This window comes from Cetorhinus maximus, chromosome 14, assembly GCF_964194155.1.
Source record: "Cetorhinus maximus chromosome 14, sCetMax3.hap1.1, whole genome shotgun sequence".
NCBI lineage: Eukaryota > Metazoa > Chordata > Chondrichthyes > Lamniformes > Cetorhinidae > Cetorhinus > Cetorhinus maximus.
This window is the reverse complement of record NC_135892.1, coordinates 57,872,910-57,893,548: the sequence shown is the minus strand read 5'-3', so window position 1 is coordinate 57,893,548 and position 20,639 is coordinate 57,872,910. Positions and strand designations below refer to the sequence as shown.

At 43.6% G+C, this 20,639-nt stretch overlaps 1 protein-coding gene across 1 annotated transcript in view; it reads left to right on the top strand.

Annotated features, from left to right (window-relative positions):
• LOC144689682 (echinoderm microtubule-associated protein-like 6) overlaps positions 1–20,639 on the top strand; it is a 693,547-nt gene that overhangs the window by 651,861 nt on the left and 21,047 nt on the right. The window contains exons 35-37 of the mRNA XM_078556972.1: positions 853–1,041; positions 6,977–7,149; positions 18,767–18,929. Of these exons, the coding sequence (XP_078413098.1) occupies positions 853–1,041; positions 6,977–7,149; positions 18,767–18,929 (525 nt within the window). The remainder of the gene's footprint in view (positions 1–852; positions 1,042–6,976; positions 7,150–18,766; positions 18,930–20,639) is intronic.

Here is a 20,639-nt window from a genome sequence, read left to right as displayed (position 1 = left end):
CTGTGTATATACCGTTATATTTAAGCGGCGGTTAAAATGTTGCTGCAATTCCCTGATTTAAATATTGAAATAGCTAACCTGCTTCATGAGGGGGTTCCGCAAACACTGTTGAACTTGTCTGGGTTAAACCCAGAAGTCAGCCGATTGGAACCGGCTTCTGGATGCGCTGGCCCCAACCTGTCCCCACCATCCACACCTAAACGCACGTAACCTGAGCATTAAATCTCAAAGCTGACGGTATGGTTGGCATTCAATATTAGATTCCCATATTGTAATTTGAAGCAATTATTTCATGTTTTGAAAATTCAGGAAATATTTCCTTAGTAAGTTACAAAATACAATCAATGATGTAAAACCTCAGATTGCACATGTAGAGCTACAATATTGCTGTTCCAAAAATTCTCTGTAATTATCTGATTTCTGCACTCCCAGTGCAGGAGCAGTCTATTTCTGTAAGCGAGGTAAATTTCTATACTGTCAAGGGTAGGGATATCATAGCTGGGATAGAGAACACTTTTCCGTTTTTGTCAACAGTTGTGACCGTTAAAGACTCTCAGTTCAAGTCAACCACAGAGGAAAGTTCTCTACAGCGACAATCTACCTTTGCCCAAGTCTCAAAAGAGCTGTGCCTCTTATACTAGAGTTAAGGCTGCCTTAAAATATGTTGGATCTGCCGTTTATTTATAGCTTACATATATTGAAAAAGATGACTCCTTGCTATTCATCAAACAAAATCTTCACCTGTGCAATACTATGTGATTTGTTTTTTATTTCCGATCTTCAGCCTTTTTGTAGATACTTCTTCACGTTTTACTCTGCTTACTACCTAATAAATATTATTGTTGATTACAGGGGAAAATACTTGTAGGAACTAAAGATGGTGAGATAATTGAAGTTGGAGAAAAGAATGCAGCATCAAATAGCCTAATTAATGGGCACATGGAAGGAGAAATTTGGGGCCTTGCCACACATCCCTCTAAAGATGTCTTGATTTCTGCAAGTGATGATGGTACAATAAGAATTTGGGATCTGGCTGATAAAGTAAGTAGTAAAGGATGAAAAACGGCAGCATTCCTAAAAATTGCTGATTTTCTGCCTTCAAAAAAAGTTACATATAATGCTGAAATAACAACAGAAAAATGCTGGCAATACTCAGCAGGTCAGATAGCATCTGTGGAGCGAGGAACAAAGTTAACATATCAGGTCAATGACCATTCATCAGAACTGGAAAAAGTTAGAGATGTTGCAGGTTTAAGCAAGTACAGAGGCAGGAAAAGGGGGTTGGGGGATGGACTACAGGAAATGTCTGTGATAGGCTGGAAGGCAGAAGAGATTAAATGACAAAGTGGATTATGGTACAAGACAAAAGGTGATGGTAATGGCACAAATAAAGAAACAAAAAATGTGGGACCAAAGGAGATGTAAGTGAGAATTACAGAATAATTAACAACTGCTGCTGTCAAAAAAAAGGTAGTGATTTTGATCTGAAATTGTTGAATTTAACTTTGAGTTTAGAAGACTGCAAAGTGCCTAAATGAGAGATGAGATGCCGATCCTCTAGCTTACATGGAGTTTCATTGAAACAGTGCAGGAGGTTGAGCGCAGAGAAGTCAGAGTGGGAGAGGGGCAGATAATTGAAATGATAGGTGACCGGAAGTTTGGGTCACACTTGTGGCCTAAATTAAGATGTTCCACAAAGCAATCGTCCAATCTATATTTGGTCTCCCCAGTGAAGAAGAGACTGCATTGTGAACGGCGAATGCAGTATACTAAATTGAACCTGGATGGGGTGTTTAGGGCCCTGGGCGATAGGGAAGGAGGAGGTAAATGGACTGGTATTATATCCTTGTGCTTGCACAGGAAGGCTCTTTGAGAAGGGGATTGGGTGTTGGGGGTGATTGAATAGTGAACCAAGGTATTACTGAAGGGTGGATCCATTGAATGTGGAGGCTGGTGGGAGAAAGTTGAGGACAGGGGAAACCCTATCTTTGTTCTGGGAGGACAGGGAAAGGGTAAGAGCTGCCTCAGGGAGCTGAAGATTTATAAACTCAAAAATTAAAAACTTAAGCAATGTTAAAAAACATGTCCCCTCATGTGACTCTATCACACGAACAGGGACATGTTATGAATGAAATTTAAAAATTTCTATTTACTGTTGGAAACCTCATCCCGCCCATGGATGAGGTTTCCTAAAAAATCTAAAGACCGCTTGGCCTTTTTGACTGCCTGCCAACTGTAAGGTTGGACAGGCAGCGAAAAGTTTCATTTAATTATTACTTTAAAGGCCTTAATAGGCCTGTTAATTGTCGTTGGGTGTGCTGCCGACTCCCGTGCATGCCTGCCGACCAAAATATTGCGCAAGTGCACGATGACGTCAGGACACTCATCCGACGTCATCGGACATCACTTTACATTAATTCGGGTTGGGCACGCGCCCACCCAACGAGCGAAGAATTCTGACCGTTGACTAACTTGCTAGGCTACTTCAGAGGGCCATTGATATCGGACTGAAGTCACATATAGGCTTGATCAGGGAAGAATGGCAGGTTTCTTTCCCTAAAGAACATTAGTGAATGAGTGGGCGTTTTACGACTATCTGACAGTTTCATGTTCACTTTTACTGATACAAGGATTTTTTAAATTTCCGGACCGTTTTTTAAAAAAGGTGATTTCAAATTCTGAAATTGCCATGGTGGCATTTGAACTCATGTTCCCTGAATTACTTAGGACTTGACCTGATATTTTTCTCATGCTCACTATTAAGGACAACCCCTGTAAACTGTGTGCGAGCTCATTTATGTACAATATCTGATAATGGAGCAGTACCAGAGGTAGAACAGATACCCTAGTTACTGTACTTTGTTCATTGAATTGATACAATTCTTTTTATATTCTTTTAGCCTTCAGGTAACAAAAGAATTAACATTTTGTCAGACTGTTTCCCATACACAAGAAACTGCTATTGTGGTTTATAAAATGTAAATATTGGCCAGTAGCTGAAAATCAGTACAATAGATTACATCAATTATTTTTAACTTGCACTTTCCTGGGTACAGAAGTAACAAAATTGCAACACTTTACAAACAACCTAATCTCAACCAACAACTGTAATACATGCTCATACACAAAGTTTGTCTAAGCACTACAAAGAGGTGATCACCTCAAATACTTTGAATCCAGAAGAAAGGAACAGATAATAGACTGCCAATTAATACCCCTCTACCTGAGCCGAGAGCTGCTGGTCAACTCCTTCCACAGAAATACCTAGTTGACCATTCCTTGCTGTGAGAAACTGCCATTACATTTCAGTTGCCATTCGCATCTGGATTATTAATTCACATTTTGTAGATAAAATGGCACCTGGCCTGAGTCACACAATAGATGCTGAATACAAATCAAATTATCTTAAATTGTTTTCTGAGCTAAGTAAATAGTTTCTAAAACATATGCAGCAGTGCTGGAAAATGCACAATGTATCAGTCAGCATCTATGGAGTCAGCCCTTAATCACAAAGGAAGATGGTTGTGGTTATTGGAGGTTAATCATCTCAGCTCCAGGACATCACTGCAGGAGTTCCTCACGGTAGTGCCCTCGGCCCACCATCTTCAGTTGCTTCATCAATGACCTCTCCTCCATCATAAGATCAGAAGTGGGGATGTTTGCTGATGATTGCATAATGTTCAGCACCATTCACAACTCCTCAGATACTGAATCAGTCCATGTCCAAATGCAGCAAGACCTGGACAATATCCAGGCTTGGGCTGACAAGTGGCAAGTAACATTCGTGCCACACAAGTGTCAGGCAATGACCATCTCCAACATAAAATAATCTAACTATCGTCCCTTGACGTTCAATGATATTACCATCACTGAATCCCCACTATCAACATCCTGGAGATTACCATTGACCAAAAACTGAACTGGACTAGCCATATAAATACTGTGGCTACAAGAGCAGGTCAGAGGCTAGGAATCCTGCAGCAAGTAACTCACCTCCTTACTCGGCAAAGCCAGTCTACCATCTACAGGGCACAAGCCAGGAGTTTGATGGAATACTCTCCACTCGCCTGGATGAGTGCAGCTCCGACAACACTTAAGAAGCTTGACACCATCCAGGACAAAGCACCCCATCCACAAACATTCACTCCCTCCACCACCGATGCACTGTGGCAGCAATGTGCACCACCTACAAGATGCACTGCAGGAACTCAGCAAGCCTCCTTATACAGCACCTTCCAAACCCATGACCTCTACCATCTAGAAGGACAAGGGCAGCAGATACATGGGAACATGACCGCCTGGAAGTTCCCCTCCAAGCCATTCGTCATCCTGACTTGGAAATATATTGTCGTTCCTTCGCTGTTGCTGGGTCAAAATGCTGGAACCCCTTCCCTAACAGCACTGTGGGTGTACCTATGCCACATGGACTGCAGAAGCTCAAGAAGGCAGCTCATCACCACCTTCTCAAGGGCAATTAAGGATGGGCAATAAATGCTGGCCTAGCCAGCAACACCCACATCCTTTGAATGAATAATAAAAATGGAGGCTGGCAAACCTATCAGGTGTTATTAATCTGAGTCACCCCAATTGAAATGGAGAGGGGCAGTCATCAGCACCTGGGAAAGGACATTCGCATCTTAATGATTTAATGAGCCAGCGACGCCCACATCCCATGAATGTATGATTTTAAAAAACTGAAAAATAAAAGACAAGCAAGCATCAAAATAGAATCAGAATAAAGGGGAGGGGGAGACAAGAAGAACATGAGAGAGCAAGTATCAGTGAGATTCCCCTGTAATGTTTTTCAAAGGAAAAGAGGAAATTGCTAGCAGGTTGAAATGATCTTTGCAAATAAAAGTGGGAAGAATCACAATAAAAGGAATTTAAGATGTAAGAGAGAGACAAAGAACATGTGACAGTGGAAGATATATCAGATCGGAAATGGAAACACGGAAAGCTGACAAGACATGGTCTGATGGCCTGAAGTAAAGAAAAGCAGGCTGCAGACTCTTGCACCAGCACTGTGCTCTGATGAAGCATCTGCAACAATGGACTTAATAAATTCAGACTTTATATTAGCCTCCACTTTCTATAGAAAAGGGAAGATTTGTAATGTGAAAGGTGTGTACCAGCATTCAGCACTGTCCAGACCTAAAGATTTCCGTGTCAGAGCAGGAGGGTACTACTGTGACTTCCATCACCTCATCAGAATGGGTGTCTCTGTGGGCCCTATAGATGAAACTTCCTGCTTCAATTATGTAAATCAGTCCTTTCCCTATGATTTTAGATGAGGTCAAAGGCCTAGTTGGTCCACAGATGTAAGTCCACCCTGGCTCACTTTCAGCAGCAGCGAACAAACCCAGCACTTTCTAGCTCCATGATTTTAGGTTTAAAAAATTCTGATTAAAACTGATGATTTTCAGAATAAAAGACAAGTTGGAATGTTAACTGCATAACTCGGTATAGTGGCTGGACAGGAGAAAAGGTAACTTGTTTTACACATTTTTGCTTCATTAATGTCTCCCAATGCCTACATCAAATCCATGCAAAGAGGACAGCAGGCATATAGTTTCCTCTCCACTTCCAATATGACTGTACAAAAGACTACCATACATGAAGTTCTATTCTCCCTCTGAATTGGTCTGCTTAACTGAGATTGGCAATTTAACATTTAGGAAATAACAGGGGTAATTTATTTGGAATCCCAATGTGCTGCATCATAGTGGGCTGGATTTTCAACTTTGAGGTGGGTGGCAGGAGTTGGGAAATTTCCCAGTTTGGTGCACCCGAAAATGGGATGTAAAGATGGTATTTTCATGCCAGGGGATGGGTGCTAACAGGAGTCGGGCCTGTGCCCCCGAAAAGAATTCGGAAGCAGCCACAGGGCTGCAAGCTGTTTAATAGGCCTGCCTCAGTGCTTTGGGACATCATCTCAGTTTTAACAGAAACAGTAAAGGCCCTCTAGCCCTCACCCCTCACACTCCCCATGCCTCATCCATGCCACCCCATGACCCCTCATACCCTCCATGCTAAGTTAAATCCCTCTGCCCACACCTAATGATCCCTCATACCCTTTATGCCAAGCTATAAGACTTCCATGCCCATTCCCCCATTATACACTCTGTATAGAACCAATGAATCCTAAAGTGACAATAGGATGTGTTTTTAAAAAGCTTTAAAAAATAGTAATTCATTCATTCATAAAAATTGCTTTGACTACAACCCAATAGAAGTCAATCATCCAAACCCTTTAAAATATCATTAACTGCAGGTACTTGAAAACTCTTTATCTTGTGTAAATAAACATTGTGAAATTGACAGAATAGAACAGAGAGCCAGAGCTGTCAATCAAGCAATGTTTTCCTTGGGGTGCAGCTGTTTCAATACTCTAATGGATGTCTGGGCTCTCAGCCAAGCCTCATTATGTGTGGGACATGGGAACTGTGTGGGAGGTGAGGGTGGGTGTTGGGTGGAGGCATAGCTTGGCATGGGGGGAATGGGTAAAACCTTTTGAACTTACCTTTCAAAAGGTTCCCTCATCCAGACTATGGTTCACGACACCTCTGAGGTTCCGTGAACCATAAGTCCTTTAAAAGTTGGCCCAACCCCTTGAAAATTGCAGAGGAGCAGGACATGTCTATCCCTGCAATAGAGCCTGCCAGGTCAGGGGTACATGGTGCAGCTCATGACCCGAACCAGCCTGCACCTTTAAATGGCTTTGGTGAAAAATGGAAACCCCAGGAATATGGTTGGGAATCCTGGAACCGGGTCTCAGTGCCATTTTCACATCTCCATGGAGTCTCCCTGACTGCAAGAAAGTCCAGCCCAGTGTCACCTTATTAGATCCTTTAATGGACAAAATCAAATCCAAATTATGAAGTTTAAAACTGTAATTTTGCAAATGTAAGCATGATATATGAGCTTTGTAGTATTTGAAACAATTTTAAATTGTACTCCTGAATTTTCCCCAATATAGAAATTGCTAAACAAGGTGAACCTTGGCTATGGTGCAAAATGTGCTGCTTACAGCCCTGATGGAGAAATGGTTGCAATCGGGATGAAGAATGGAGAATTCGTTATCCTGCTGCTTAATTCGCTGAAAGTGTGGGGCAAAAAACGTGACCGGAGTGCTGCCATCCATGATATCAGGTACAACATTCATAGGAGTAGAAATATCCAGTTAATGACTAGCATTCTCTAAGTATTGTATTCTGATAGTGGCATCAGAATTAATTAATAAAAAATCAGCATGACTACAAACCCATGTTCCTATTACACTTGATCACCAGAATATTGGCACAACACCTAAACTACCTCTTTACCAACCTGGTACAAAGAGCTCTAGACAATGTCAAACATCTCAACGTCATCCTGAGGTTCTCACCATCACAGATGATAATCTTCAACCAATTTGATTCACTCCACATGATATGAAGAAACAGCACCTAGTGCAGCAAAGGCTCTGACAAAAGCTGGCTGTAATGCACAAGAGTTGCAGTGCTCCTGAAATAGTCACGGCTCCAGCCATACTGTTCTAGTATAGCTCCAAAAATGCTAAAAATTATCCAGGTGTTTCTTGATCGCAAAAAGCAGGACATGTCCAACTCAGCCAAATACCATCCTATCAGTCTGTTCCAATCATCAGCAGTGATGGATGGAATACTCACAGTACTATTAAATGATACTTATTTCCCAACATCATGTGCACTGATGGTGTGTTTGAGTTCCACCAGACCCACTTGGTTTCAGACCTCATTACAGTTTGGTCCAAATTTGGACACAAGGGCTCAATTCAGGAATGAGGTGACATCAAGACAGAATTTGACCAAGTCTGACAGCAAGGAGACCTAATAAAATTGAACATGGGGGTCAGAGGGAAAACTCTCCGGTGGGTGGAGTCATACCTGGCACAAAGGAAAATGGTTGTGGTTGTTGAACACCAGTCATTTCAAACCCAGAGTATTTTAGCTGGAAGTACAACTACCTTCAGATGCTTCATCAAAGACTTCCTTCCATCCTCCAGACTAAAGTGGGGATGTTTACTGAACAGTGTTCAACCCATTGGTAATTCCTCAGATAATGAAGCAGTCCTTGCCCACGTGCAGCAAGACCCGTGCAACCTTCAAACGTGCTGTTAAGTGGCAAGTAACATTTGCACTACACAAGTGCCAAGTCCAACAAGAGAGTCTAACCACCTTCCAACTGACATTCAACAGCATTACCATTGCTAAATCCTTCACCATCAACATCCTGGGGTTTACCATTGACCAGAAACTTAACTGGGCCAGCCATATAAATACTGTAGCTACCAGAGCAGGTCTGAGGTTGGGTGATCTGTGGCAAGTGACTCCCAAAACTTCTCTAGCACCTAGAAGGCACAAATCAGGACTGTGATGAAATACGCTCTATTTGAGTTTTCACATGTTGTCACAGTTTATAACAGTTGGGTCCTCTGCAATTGAGTATCTCTACTAGCAGTAGATACTCATGCCAGAAGTTCCAAGAACCAGGAAATCCCCCTCTAAGCAGGCAAAGAAAGTACACAGGCACAAAATAGAGGTGCAAACTGTAAACAATAGTTCATACTGTGCTTTTCTTCTGGATTGCTAGCAGCATTTCCTGGGAGATTAACCTTCCTTCCTGAAGAGACCCAGATGACCCAGGGGTTGGCAGCCTAACCCTAATCCTGATCTCTATTACTGATCTGGGAAGACAGAACATAAGCCAGGGTTCCTCCTCCAGATCAATAATCAGTGACTCCCCTTCTGAAAAACTGAGTTGATGTTGGAAGGGTAAAGGACCAGGATCTAATGAAAGGAGGGAAAACCAAGTGTGGAGACAAAGGGAAACCAAGGTATGGAACAGGATGTCAAAGATGGGTTAAGGACTTGCAGGGGACTCTATACCTCTCTTATCCTGTCCAAGCTCTAGTACCCCACCCCAGTCTCCCTCTCTCCCCCAAACTGAAACTCAATTCCCCCAACCTCCCTAATGTCTATTCTCTCATGCTCTACCCGACCCCCATTTTCCAATCCCCAGTTTCTTCTCCCTCTCTTCCACCCCAATTGTAATCTAGACCTTTAAACCTTTCTCTCTCTCCCACTGAATAAAATCCCAAACCCCTAACTCTTAGTCCACATTCCTGCTATTCCAACTCAGTCCCATCCTCTTCACCAGCTTGTTTCTCTCTTTCACCCTCCTGGATCCCCAGCTAGTTCCATTCTGGAGGTCCTACCTGCCAGAAAAGAACTCATTATCCCACTAACATTCTTCAAGCTGATATGAGGTGGGGCCTCGGTAGGGGCAATGTCACCAAGCAGGAGGAGAATTTGCAGCAAGCAGTAACATCATAGACAGGGATGACGAGCCCCCAGCAGCAATGGGAAGTTTACAAGGCCCAGGCTTTTGCCTTGAAGTAATGATTTTAATGGTGTTATTAAATAATACAAATGGAAATTCAAAGAGTAAAATTAATCATATTATTGAACATTTTTGGATTTCATAACATCAATTACTGAGAAAAATGGTGGTGGATTTTTTTGAGTGGTTTGATTAGTTTATCAACTGAGAATGGCAGCCAATTGCTTACGTAAGGAAATGCAATTATGAGTCATTAGATAGGAAATACCAACAATAAGAATATCACAAAAGATCATGTTAATAGGAAATTAAGTTTAAGAACAGAAAATGTGCACATGTACAAGATTGAATAATACAACAGAGGTTATTATATAATTATCCAATAAATTATAGATCTAATATTATAAATTGTTATAGTAGATGAATGTAGATTCCAGTATTATAAATGCACACAGTCAAGATTGGAGCTGAGTCAGGTCCAATAAACTGAACAAAAGCCAGGCTCAGCCCAGGAAACATAGTAAACTGTATTGCACCCAAAGAAAGGAGCAGAGGTGGGCCTGGGTTGGGGAGTGGAAAAGATATGGTAAATATAGTAAAGTGTTTTGTCCTTGCACTGAGATTGGGGCCTTACAGCAGGAGACTAGTAGCCAGTGGCACGTGACTGGGCAGTGGAAGGGCGATAACTTAAGACCCCGACTGGAGGACCAGTGGCTCATTGAGGTGAAGATGAGAGCAAGACCTGTTGTTTGTGTTGGGTCTCGAGTTACTCTGTGGGTATATCATTTTTCTTGCACAATTTGAAAGCAGCCTGCCAGCTAAGAGAAAAAATAATGGGGTATCTGCACACATTTTTTTGCACGTATTGCTCAAGTCAACCCTCAGTTGACTCGGGCAGGCCAAACCCTGAAGTATCTGGCTAGGGCTAGCACTGTACATCAGATAATGTGGGGATAAGCTATTGGAATGATAAGCACATAGGATGATTGCATTTCTGATTTTTTTTCTGAATTTTGGAATTACTGTCTTTATAGTGTTATGAATTATACTTTTATAGATATATAGTGAGTGAGCAACTGTCATTGTGGCTGTAAAATATAATCGGTATTACAAAAATTATCAGTTAGAACTGATTTGGCTCAGGAATTTGATTGGTTTCTGTTCCATGAATATGATTGTTGAAGAGTCTCCACAAGTTACAGCACCAAATTAACACTTTTCAAAAATCAAACCTGTTGTGTGAGGTCATCCACTCTGTACCCAAGAAAGACAAATGGTAAGATTTTTTTAAATGGTGAGAAACTAGGAACAATGGATGAGCAGAGATTTACATGTTATTGCACAGAAGTCACTAAAAAATAGTAAACAGATACAAAAATTAATCAAATTGGCTAATGAAAGGTTGGTCTTTATCTCGATGGACAATGAGCAAGAAGTATGATTCAGTTGCATTAAGTCTTGGTCAGCCCCCATCTGCAGTACTGCTTTCACTTTTGGGTGATACAGATCAGTTAAGATCTAATTAAATGGGGGAAGAGGCTAGAGGGGCTGAATGACCTACTCATTTTCTTATGTATCGTTTTTAATAATATGATGGACTCTTTTTAAAGAGTTAAGGGGAGAAGTGTGTTGGAAAGCGTAATGTGCTAAGTTCCCATCCTAGCCAAATAGTTGTGGAAGGGTACTGAGAAGAGCCTAGGAACTTCTACACATGACAGAGAAAAATAAATAGTTGGAAAGTGGGGTGGAATTTAATCCAGGCAAGTGGCGTCTTGCCTGCCAGCTGGTGAGTTGGCACTAGCCCTGCATTGCCTCCTTTGGGGAAGGCCTGCCTATTAAGTGCCAATTAGACACTTAAGCGCCATCAGCGGGCTTTCCCTGGAATCAAACAGCCCGGGGTCAAAAATCCCAATCAGAGGCTGGCAGCTTGTCATTGCCATCAGCGCCACAGGGTGGTAGCTACTGGCAATGCACCCACCAGAGGCCCAGGATCAGCGGGGGAGTCAAGCCACAGGTAAGTGAGGGTGAGATGGACATTGCGGTGAGGGAGGTGGGGACTGGCTAGGGGGAACAGGGGATCAGAAGGAAGGACTGGGGATGACTGTCACAAGGCTTCCCCAGCTTACCGATGCCAGGTCCCTCGATCAGGCACTGAGTGTCTAACAGCAACAGACTACCCTTGGGAGCCCACAAGCAGACCCAAAATGATGCAGGAATGGAGAAGTGTAAGCTCAGAGCTGGTTCAGCTCTGTACTAGATCGGCATCAACAAAGACATCGAAAGAATGGTGTCTACATGCAATGTATTGCCAGAAATACAGAAATGCACAGCAGAAAGAGATGATAGCTACTGAGGTACCACCCAGACCAAAGCATACTGAGAGAACCAATTTATTCACACACAATCAAGATAGGTATCTCATATTTGCAGATTACTACTCAAAGTTCCCTTTTATCTGAAAGTTGAAAGATTTGAAAAGTACAATTACCTCAGCAGTACAAGTTCTGTTCGCTGAGAAAGGGATTGCAGAAAGAATAATATGACAATGGAACCAATTCATCTCCAGAGAATTTATGGGGTTCGCTGAACAATATGGGTTCAACATTATCACCTCATGTCCACATTTCCCAAGGGAACACAGATTTATAGAATGACATGTCCAGGCGGTCAAAGGAACCCTCACAAAATGCCTCTTTCTGCTGTGTACTTCTGTACTTCCGGCATACATTGCATGTAGAGACCATTTTTTCGATGGTAAGAGGAATCCCCACAACTGCAAGAGACAAAGGAAGACCCAAACCTTGCTTTATCGTCACTCCAATCTACACCTCTCAGGGCTGATATGAAATCACCCGCAGAACTGTTGAATGGAAGAAAGTATAAGGCAACTCTACCAAGCAAGATACTCCCTCCAAGTGAGCAGGAGGAATTAAGATAACAACTCATTGATGCACAGGTAGAAGGAGGACAACACTTTAATAAACATGACAAGTCCCTGCCTGAGCTATTGAAAGGACAAACTGTACATTGACAGGATCCAATCATGAAAAATTGGAACCCAGCAAAAGTTGTTGGTAAAGCTGAGGGTCCAAGGTCAAACATTGCTGAAACCGGTATGCAAATGAGAATGAACAGGGTCCATATTCAACCTGCACTGAGCTGGAAAAGTAGAAAATATCACCAATAATACCAGCAGCTTCTCAAGCCAGGGAGACAACATCAACAGCATCACCAACAAGTAGTGCAACAAGAACAACATTACCAGCAAATGACACAATATTAACAATGTCAAACACGACTGCTACAACGCCAAGAGCAACACACAAATCAACTGTGTAGCATGCCAACATACCATTAAGAGCAATGAATGCCAAATCTACAAGATGGAGGCACTACAATATACCACCTAAGTAATACTATGAATAATATTTTGAGAAAACAAGCTACAAAGGACTCTTAAGGCATTTAGTTTATTTATAAAAGTAAATTGTTAATCTTCTTTAGTTTAAAAAGTCATACATCTTTGTATGATTGGAACAGGTCATACATTGCTTTATGATTGGAACACTTATATTGATATAGAGGTATTACATATTTTTTTAAAGAAAGAGGCACATTATATTGTTATATTATTTGTAATGTCATGAGAAGCCACTTACAGCCACAAATTACTTACAGGCATTTTGAACTTTTAAGGAAGACTTGTGTGTTTTTAAAGAAATATAAGCAAGGACACTGAGCAATATAAAGTGATCATTTTCTGGAAAATTCCTATGTGGATTATACTGACAGACCTGTCCTGAGACAACATGGAATGTCACACCTGAAAAGGTGTCATGGCCTTCTTTAAGCAAAGACACTTGAAAGGGAGATAGGAAAGATGCAAAAGACTGAACTTTAATCTTCTGTGGTTGCAGAGACAAAGACTGATTACCACGTCTCAGCAGTCATCTAAAATCCATCTCCTGTTGATTTATAACTCAGAATGTGTAAAATGGTCAGAGATTAAAGAAAACAGATTCTGGGCGCAAGACATGCTTTTTTTTCCCTTACAGAAATACACAGGGGGAAAATGGGTTAAAAAGCTAGCTACAGAGCAGCACAGTGTGTGCTGGTGGGCTGTGTATGTGTGTGACAGCAAGAAGACCCCTGCAGTTGTAGGTGAAGTCTCTCTCTCTCTTTCTCTCTCTCTCTCTCTATTGCTGGAGGCAAGGCTCAGCAGAGGCCACAATCGAAAAGGAAATAGGATAGCTTCTTCAGATATCCTGCAAAACCGAGTGTCTTCAAACCAACTGCAAAACTGTCAAAGTCAGCTCTACTGAAATCACCTCTTAACGGCTGCAACATTTTGCTATGTACCCCTCATGGACAAGCCAAAGACTGATTTGAATATCATTTTAAACTTTAATTTGGATTCTTAACTTCTCATTACTGAACTGTGTGTATGTGTGTTGCATTTTTATTATTTTTCTTGGGTCTTTAGTAACTAATAAACTTAGGCCGGAATTTTCCATCCCCATTGGAGTGGGCATCATGGTGGGCATGAGCAGACAATATGGCGCAAAGGTCAAAAATTGGTTTCATACCATCGTGAAACCAGTTTGCAGTCGTCTGCTCTGCCCATCAATGACGAGCTGCATTTCCCGCTGCCACACGTTGGGAATGTCATTTTAATATATCTGCATATCATTATAAGCCCTGCTTGCTGGAATCATCCCCCACATCAAATTTATTAGCCATGTCGGCAGGGAAACGCACTGGTGCAGAACATGTCTTGACAAGGGTAACGTGCAGAAGTTGGGACTTACCGTCAGGGCCTTGCTCACATGCTGGACATCCAAGGAGCAGAAGACGCTGGAGCTCTATAGCTACTGGACCCTGGAGGAACACATGCTTCGCATGCTGGTTGGATTCTGATGGACATGGCTCCACCATGAAGCAGCTCACGGAAGGTGGGAGGTCTCCATTGATGTCTGGGGTCTGCTTCAGGACATCAGGATCTTGGCCATGGGCTGCTACAGATGATTATCAAGGGGGTGGGTGGGAGAGGAAAGTGTTCTGGTGGGTGGGGGGGTAGAGAAGAAGATCTAAGTTTGACTGGAAGAGGTAAGTATACCGGGGGCAGAGGGAACAAAGGTGGCAAGGGGTATGAGGTTGGGAGGAGGAATGAAGGTGTCAGGGGGATGAGGGTGGCAGGGAAGGAGGGAGTATGGGGGCGGGGGATGCAACAGGGGAGAATGCGGAAACTGGGGAGGTAGGTGTAAGGGAAGGAGTTCAGGCGGGGGGAAGGAGTTCAGAGAGGGGGAATTAGTTCGGCGGGAGGAAGGAGTTTGGAGGGGACAGGAGTGCAGTGGGGAAAAGGTGTCCAGGGGAGGAAGGAGTTCAGAGGAGGGAAGGAGTCCAGGGGGAGGAAGGAGTATGGGGGGAGGAGGTAGTAAAGATGGAGGATGGAGTAAGGGTAGAGGAAGAACTAAGGATGGAGGAGGGAGTAAAGGTGGAAGAAGGAGTGATGGGGGGATGTCCAGGTGAAGGTGCAAGGGAGGGGTCTGTAGAGTCCATTACTGCCTCCTAGGGAATGAACTGAGGCTGGGTGTGGTAGGAGGGAATGGTGAGTATGAGAGGGCAAAGTGAGCTGGTAGGGTAGGAGGGCGAGGGTGTGATCGTACCGGTAGAAGGGACAGCGAGGGTGGTCAGTGGGGACTCGGAGGCAGACATGGACCCTGGGGGCGGGAAGGCGAATGTCGGGAAGGTCAATGTGGTTGGGAGTGGCATTCGTGGGATGATAGAGAATGCCTGGAGAATGTTCACCTGGACATCCTGGAAAGGAAAGGTTTCTTGTTGGTAGATGATGGTGGGGAGTTGGAAGGTGATGCCGGGGGGTCAACAGGTGATGGGGGAAAGGACATGGGTGACTAGGGGAGGGGAAAGTATGGGGGAGCTGAACACAGAACCTTACAACAACTATGCTTCTGAAATTGAAAGAGAGAGCAGCCTCGTGTAGGACGGGCTTAGGTGCTGTATGGGAGTGTGATCAGTGGGTGGGTGGAGATGCAGATCAGCTCAGATGGACAACTGAAAGTGAGTAGCAGGCAGCATTGAAAATGCTCGGGTCGTTGAGATGAGCGTGATGGAGGAAGGCTTCATGCGCATGGGAGAGTGCTTGCACGAGGCTCCAAAAGGCCCTGCCACACACACATTTTCTCCCTCCAGAATCACTCATGGTCCAGCTACGTGCTGCTGAACTTCTAGTGGGGTTGGGGATGCAGGGGGAGGACTTGTGAAGCCTGTAATTGAAGTTGAAAGACACTATTACACATGACTCAGTGAATGTGAATATATTTTCAGATTATGAAGTGACAAAATGTGATTACCCATGCAACCATTTGTTATCAGAAATTCTTAATTTTTCTAGGCCTACCACTTCTTCTAGGTGCTCCCCTGACATGCACAGCAGGGGTGGAGGCAGCGTGTGCAATTATTGGCCCTGTTGCCTCTGGTGACTTCAGCATGGGTCCTCCGGAGAGCCGAGGCCTTAAGGGCCCCAGCTTGCTTTGGCTGTCCTCCTGTGGGCCAGCTGCTCCCTTTGCGGTGACAGAGGATGAGGTTGAGGGGTCACAGGCAAGGGGGACTTGGAGGGAGCAGACAGCCTCTGAGATTCCTGAGTGGATGACTGAGATGTCCAGCTGCCGCTCCTCCTCCCTTCGGATGCCTGAGAGCCCCGGCCTGACTCCTTGAGGGGAAGGAGCACCTGGAGGGACATCGAGGTGCCCCATTTCCCTCTCTCATTGCCACTGCAGGAACTCACCCATGGCTATCACAATGCAGGTCTGCACGCATCTCTGTGTTCTGCTGGACCAGGGTCAGCATGGCCTCCACCATCCTTCTGATGAGATCTCCATATGTACACATGTGGGCACCACTTCATCAGAGAGCAGGTGGATGCACACCTCCAACTCGCGTGTCACTCTGTTGAGGGCTTCCAATAGCTCTGCGTGATGTTCCTGCGCCTTCTGCTGACTCTAAATGATGAGTTAGAAGGCCAAATCCAAAGGCTTGTCATCTGACTTGGACCTCACAGATGCCTCTTGCCCAGCAGTCCTCCAAGTCCCGGGTGGCTCAGCTAAACCTGCCTCCTTCTCCTGCGGACACATGTGACCACCAGATTGTGAACTCGAGCCTGCTCTAGATCTAGGTCCCACCAAGGTGCGTGACTCTGTGCTGGTGGCGGGTGTAGTTAAGCGCTATGACGGGTCTTCCAGGCTGCTTATTTCCAGCTCTTCAATGGAGAAGATGTCCTTTTCACTGGAGGTGAGGACCTGGATGGAGCTGAGGGACTGGCTGGCTGAGGGTGTTGGTCACTTGGCAGAGCTCCCTCTGAACCAAAGTAGAGATAATTAGTGCATGACAGCAGAGTCAAAAGCAGGAGAGCGCACTCACATTTGCATTGAGAGAGGGATGATCTGGTGCAAGTTCCTTACGTGGGTGTTCGCCGCTGATCCCACGGTTGCCGCAGGCATGATCCACATCCTCACCAGTCAGTGTGATGGCACGCCCCTCAAAGTGAATGAGGGGTCTAATGTGCGCTGCTCCACCCCCCTTTTCTGGGATCTCTCCCTGCTGTTGTGAGCCAGCTTCTCCTGCAGGAATACAGATGGAGAAAGTGTGAGCAGGACACATGGCACTGCATGGAATGTTTGTGTGGTTGCAGAGCCATGGATAGAATGAGGACATGAGCTCCAGATGAGGAGGGCCTCATGGAGATGTGAGGTTGTATGTGAAAGTAGTGGTGGTGTCCTTTGAGGTGTGAGATCCCTATGGATGTGTGACAGGTTTGTGTGTGTGTGTGAGATGAGAAGAGTGACTTACCCTGGCAGAACAGAGGAGATCATTCATCCTCTTTCTGCACTGGATGGCTGTCTTCTTTTGTAGGGCGATGGCGCTGACCACTGCTGCCACGCCTCCCATGCTGGATTGGTGACCTTGCTTGCAGGTCATCCTGATGGCTTTGGCAGCCATCAGTTCCCAGCTGCTTCCTATCCCTTGAAGAGTGTTAGCTCTGTGCAGAGGTGCGCTTTAAATATGGCACCCAATTACTGAAGGCCTGAGGTGACAGCGGAGTGTGCAAATCAGAGGCCACCCCACCAGCGACCTGGTGTGTTTCCCGGGAATTAATTATTAATGAGGCAGGACACGCCGGAAGTGGGACGATACAGCGTGAAAAGCCGCCATTGCAGCCAGCGGGTAAAATGTCCTTTTTCCTGTCCACTACTGCACTTTGTGCAAATCTGGGATGATTCCACCCTGACTCTTTCTTTTACTCAAGAAATCCTGGTTAAATTGGGTTCTTCTAAAAAAAAAGATACATTTGGACTGGGAAAAGGTATCAAAGGGGCAAGGGATCCCTTTTAAATCAGCCTTGTTGTGACCAACCAAGGGGGTTGAATAAAGAAGGGGAACCAACTCATTCCTCCTCACCTGGGAGCATAACAAAATTGGGGTCACATTCAGTAAGTTAACAAATTTGGAGACCTCACCCGGGAACTAGTTGTAACAGTAAAGAGCTAGGAATTAATTGTTATGTGGGAGGATGTGAAGGCATTAGAGAGGGTGAAGAAAAGATTCACGAGAATGGTTCCAGGGATGAGGAACTTCAGTTATGAAGATAGATTGGAGAAGGTCGGACTGTTTACCTTAGAGAAAAGAAGGTTGAGAGGGGATTTGATGGAGGTATTCAAAATCATGAGGAGTCTGGACAGACTACGTAGGGAAAAACTGTTCCCACTCATGAAAGGATCAAGAACGAGAGGGCACAGATTTAAAGTAATTAGTAAAAGAAGCAAAAGTGATACGAGGACAAACTTTTTTAGGCAGCCAGTGGTTAGGGTTTGGAATGCACTGCCTGAGGCTGTGTTGGAGGCACGTTCAATTGAAGCATTTGAAAGGGAATTAAACTGTTACCTGAAAAGGAAGAATATATAGGGTTATGGGGAGAAGGTGGGGGAATGGTACTAGGTAAGTTGCTCATTCGTAGAGCTGGTGCAGACATGATGGGTCAAATGGCATCCTCCTGCGCCACAACAATTCTGTGATATCTCAGGGTGCCACATTCACTGCTACACTGCAGTCATGTGCCAAGTAAGTACCAGTCCATCGTCCACTTGGAGAGCAGTTGTTGAAGCTGCAACATTTTGAATCTAAGTTGTGATCTTTTCTAACTTATGTGAACCAGAAAACATAACATCCACTTACCTTCTCAAGTCATTGGTGCACAGTGGACCTAATTGGGAATTGAGAAAATAACTTTGGAAATAGAGTATTATATTGAATAACAATAAGAAAGACACCAAAATACATTAAGAAAAGTTGCTGTAAACAATTAATTTTTGATGTATGTGTTTTGTTTTAGCTTTAGCCCCAATTCCATGTTCCTGGCTGTGGGTTCTGCAGAAAATACTGTTGATTTTTATGATCTGACGCAAGGTCCTACTTTAAACAGAACTGGTTACTGCAAAGACATTCCTAGTTTTGTTATTCAAATGGACTTCTCAGCTGATAGCAAACATATCCAGGTAGGATGTTTCTTTAATCACAATAAATATTACTTAAAGAGTGAAAACTCTGCTATTAATCATTTTTCAATATTTTAATGCTTCAGATAAATATAAAATATTAATAACATATACAAGTGATTGCTTATAAATTTACGGGACTATCTGCTTACATCACTTCTGTATATTCTCTTTCATTTTTCTGCCACAAGCGAGAGATGCATGCTGTGGACCAGAAATGAAACTGTCATGTTTCCACCAGTTCGGAAAATCCCAACAATTGTATGTGCTTAGAAATAGGCTATTTGGCTCATTGAGCCTGTTCCACCATTCAATAAAGGCCATGGCTGATCTGATTGTGGCTTTAACTCCACTTTCCTGCTTGTCATCCATAACCCTTGCCTCCCTTGTCAATCAGAAATCTGTCTAACTCCACCTTGAATATATTCAATGACCCAGCCTCCACTGCTTGCTGGAGAAGAGCATTCCAATGACTATCAACCCTCTGAGAGAAGAAATGCTTCCTTATCTCCATCTTAAATGGGGGACCCCTTATTTTTAAACTGTGCTCCCTAGTTCGAGATTCCCCCATGAGAGGAAACATCCTCTCAGCATCTACCCTGCCAAGCCCCCTCAAAATATTAGAGGTTTCAATAGGATCGCCTCTCATCCTTCTAAACTCCAAAAAGTATAGGCCCAACCTGCTCAACTTCTCTTCATAAGACAATCCCTTTATCGCAGGAATCAGCCTAGTGAACCTTCTTTGAACTGCTTCCAATGTAAGGAGACCATAACTGTACACAGTACTCCAAGTACAGTCTCACCAATACCCTGTACAGCTGTAGCAAAACTTCCCCGCTTTTACACTCCAACCCCCTTGCAATAAAGGCCAACATTCCATTTGCCTCTCTAATTACTTACTGTATCCATATGCTAAATTTTTGTGATCCATGTACACACAGAACACCCAGATCCCTCTGTACTGCTGCATTCTGCAGTCTCTCCCCATTTAAATAATATTCTGCTTTTCTTCTCTTCCTGCCTAAGCGAACAACCTCACATTTTCCCATATTATATTCCATCTAGCAAATTTTTGTTCAGTCACTTAACCCATCTATATCCCTTTGCAGACTCTTTGGGCTGGATTTTACAGGGGCAAGAAGGGGGGGATGTTATGACACAGCAGATGGTAAATGCTGAGCTGTTCAAATCCCAGAGGGAAACTTGAAACAACTGTCACAACTAATTTTCAATTTGTATGTTTCAAGATGTGGGCTTTGAATTCAGTAATAAGACCACCGAGCCTTAAGAGATTTTTATAAAACTAAATTAAACATTTATTAATAAAAGAAAAGATTGTAAGCACATACATATGTCTACAAATGACTACTATAATAACTTCTAAATCCCCTAACTAATTCAACTCCCAGTTACACTTTCATTAAGACAACAGTAAGACACATAGATTTTAAAAGACCCAGGCAAAGTAAACGATACCCCAAACAGTCGGATTCAAAGTGAGTTCTCTTAACTTCAGTCCCTGGAGGCAACAGTTTGGTACATACAGGCTGCAGGCTTTTCACACTTGCTGGATCTTAAAACTGCCTCCCTTAAAAACCGCCTTCTCTCCTTTATACATATTTTCATCTTTGAATGCAAATTCCCATTGTTTCACTATGTCTTTTGAACTTTATCGGCAACATTTTCCCCCTGTTGGGGGGGAAGTGCGGG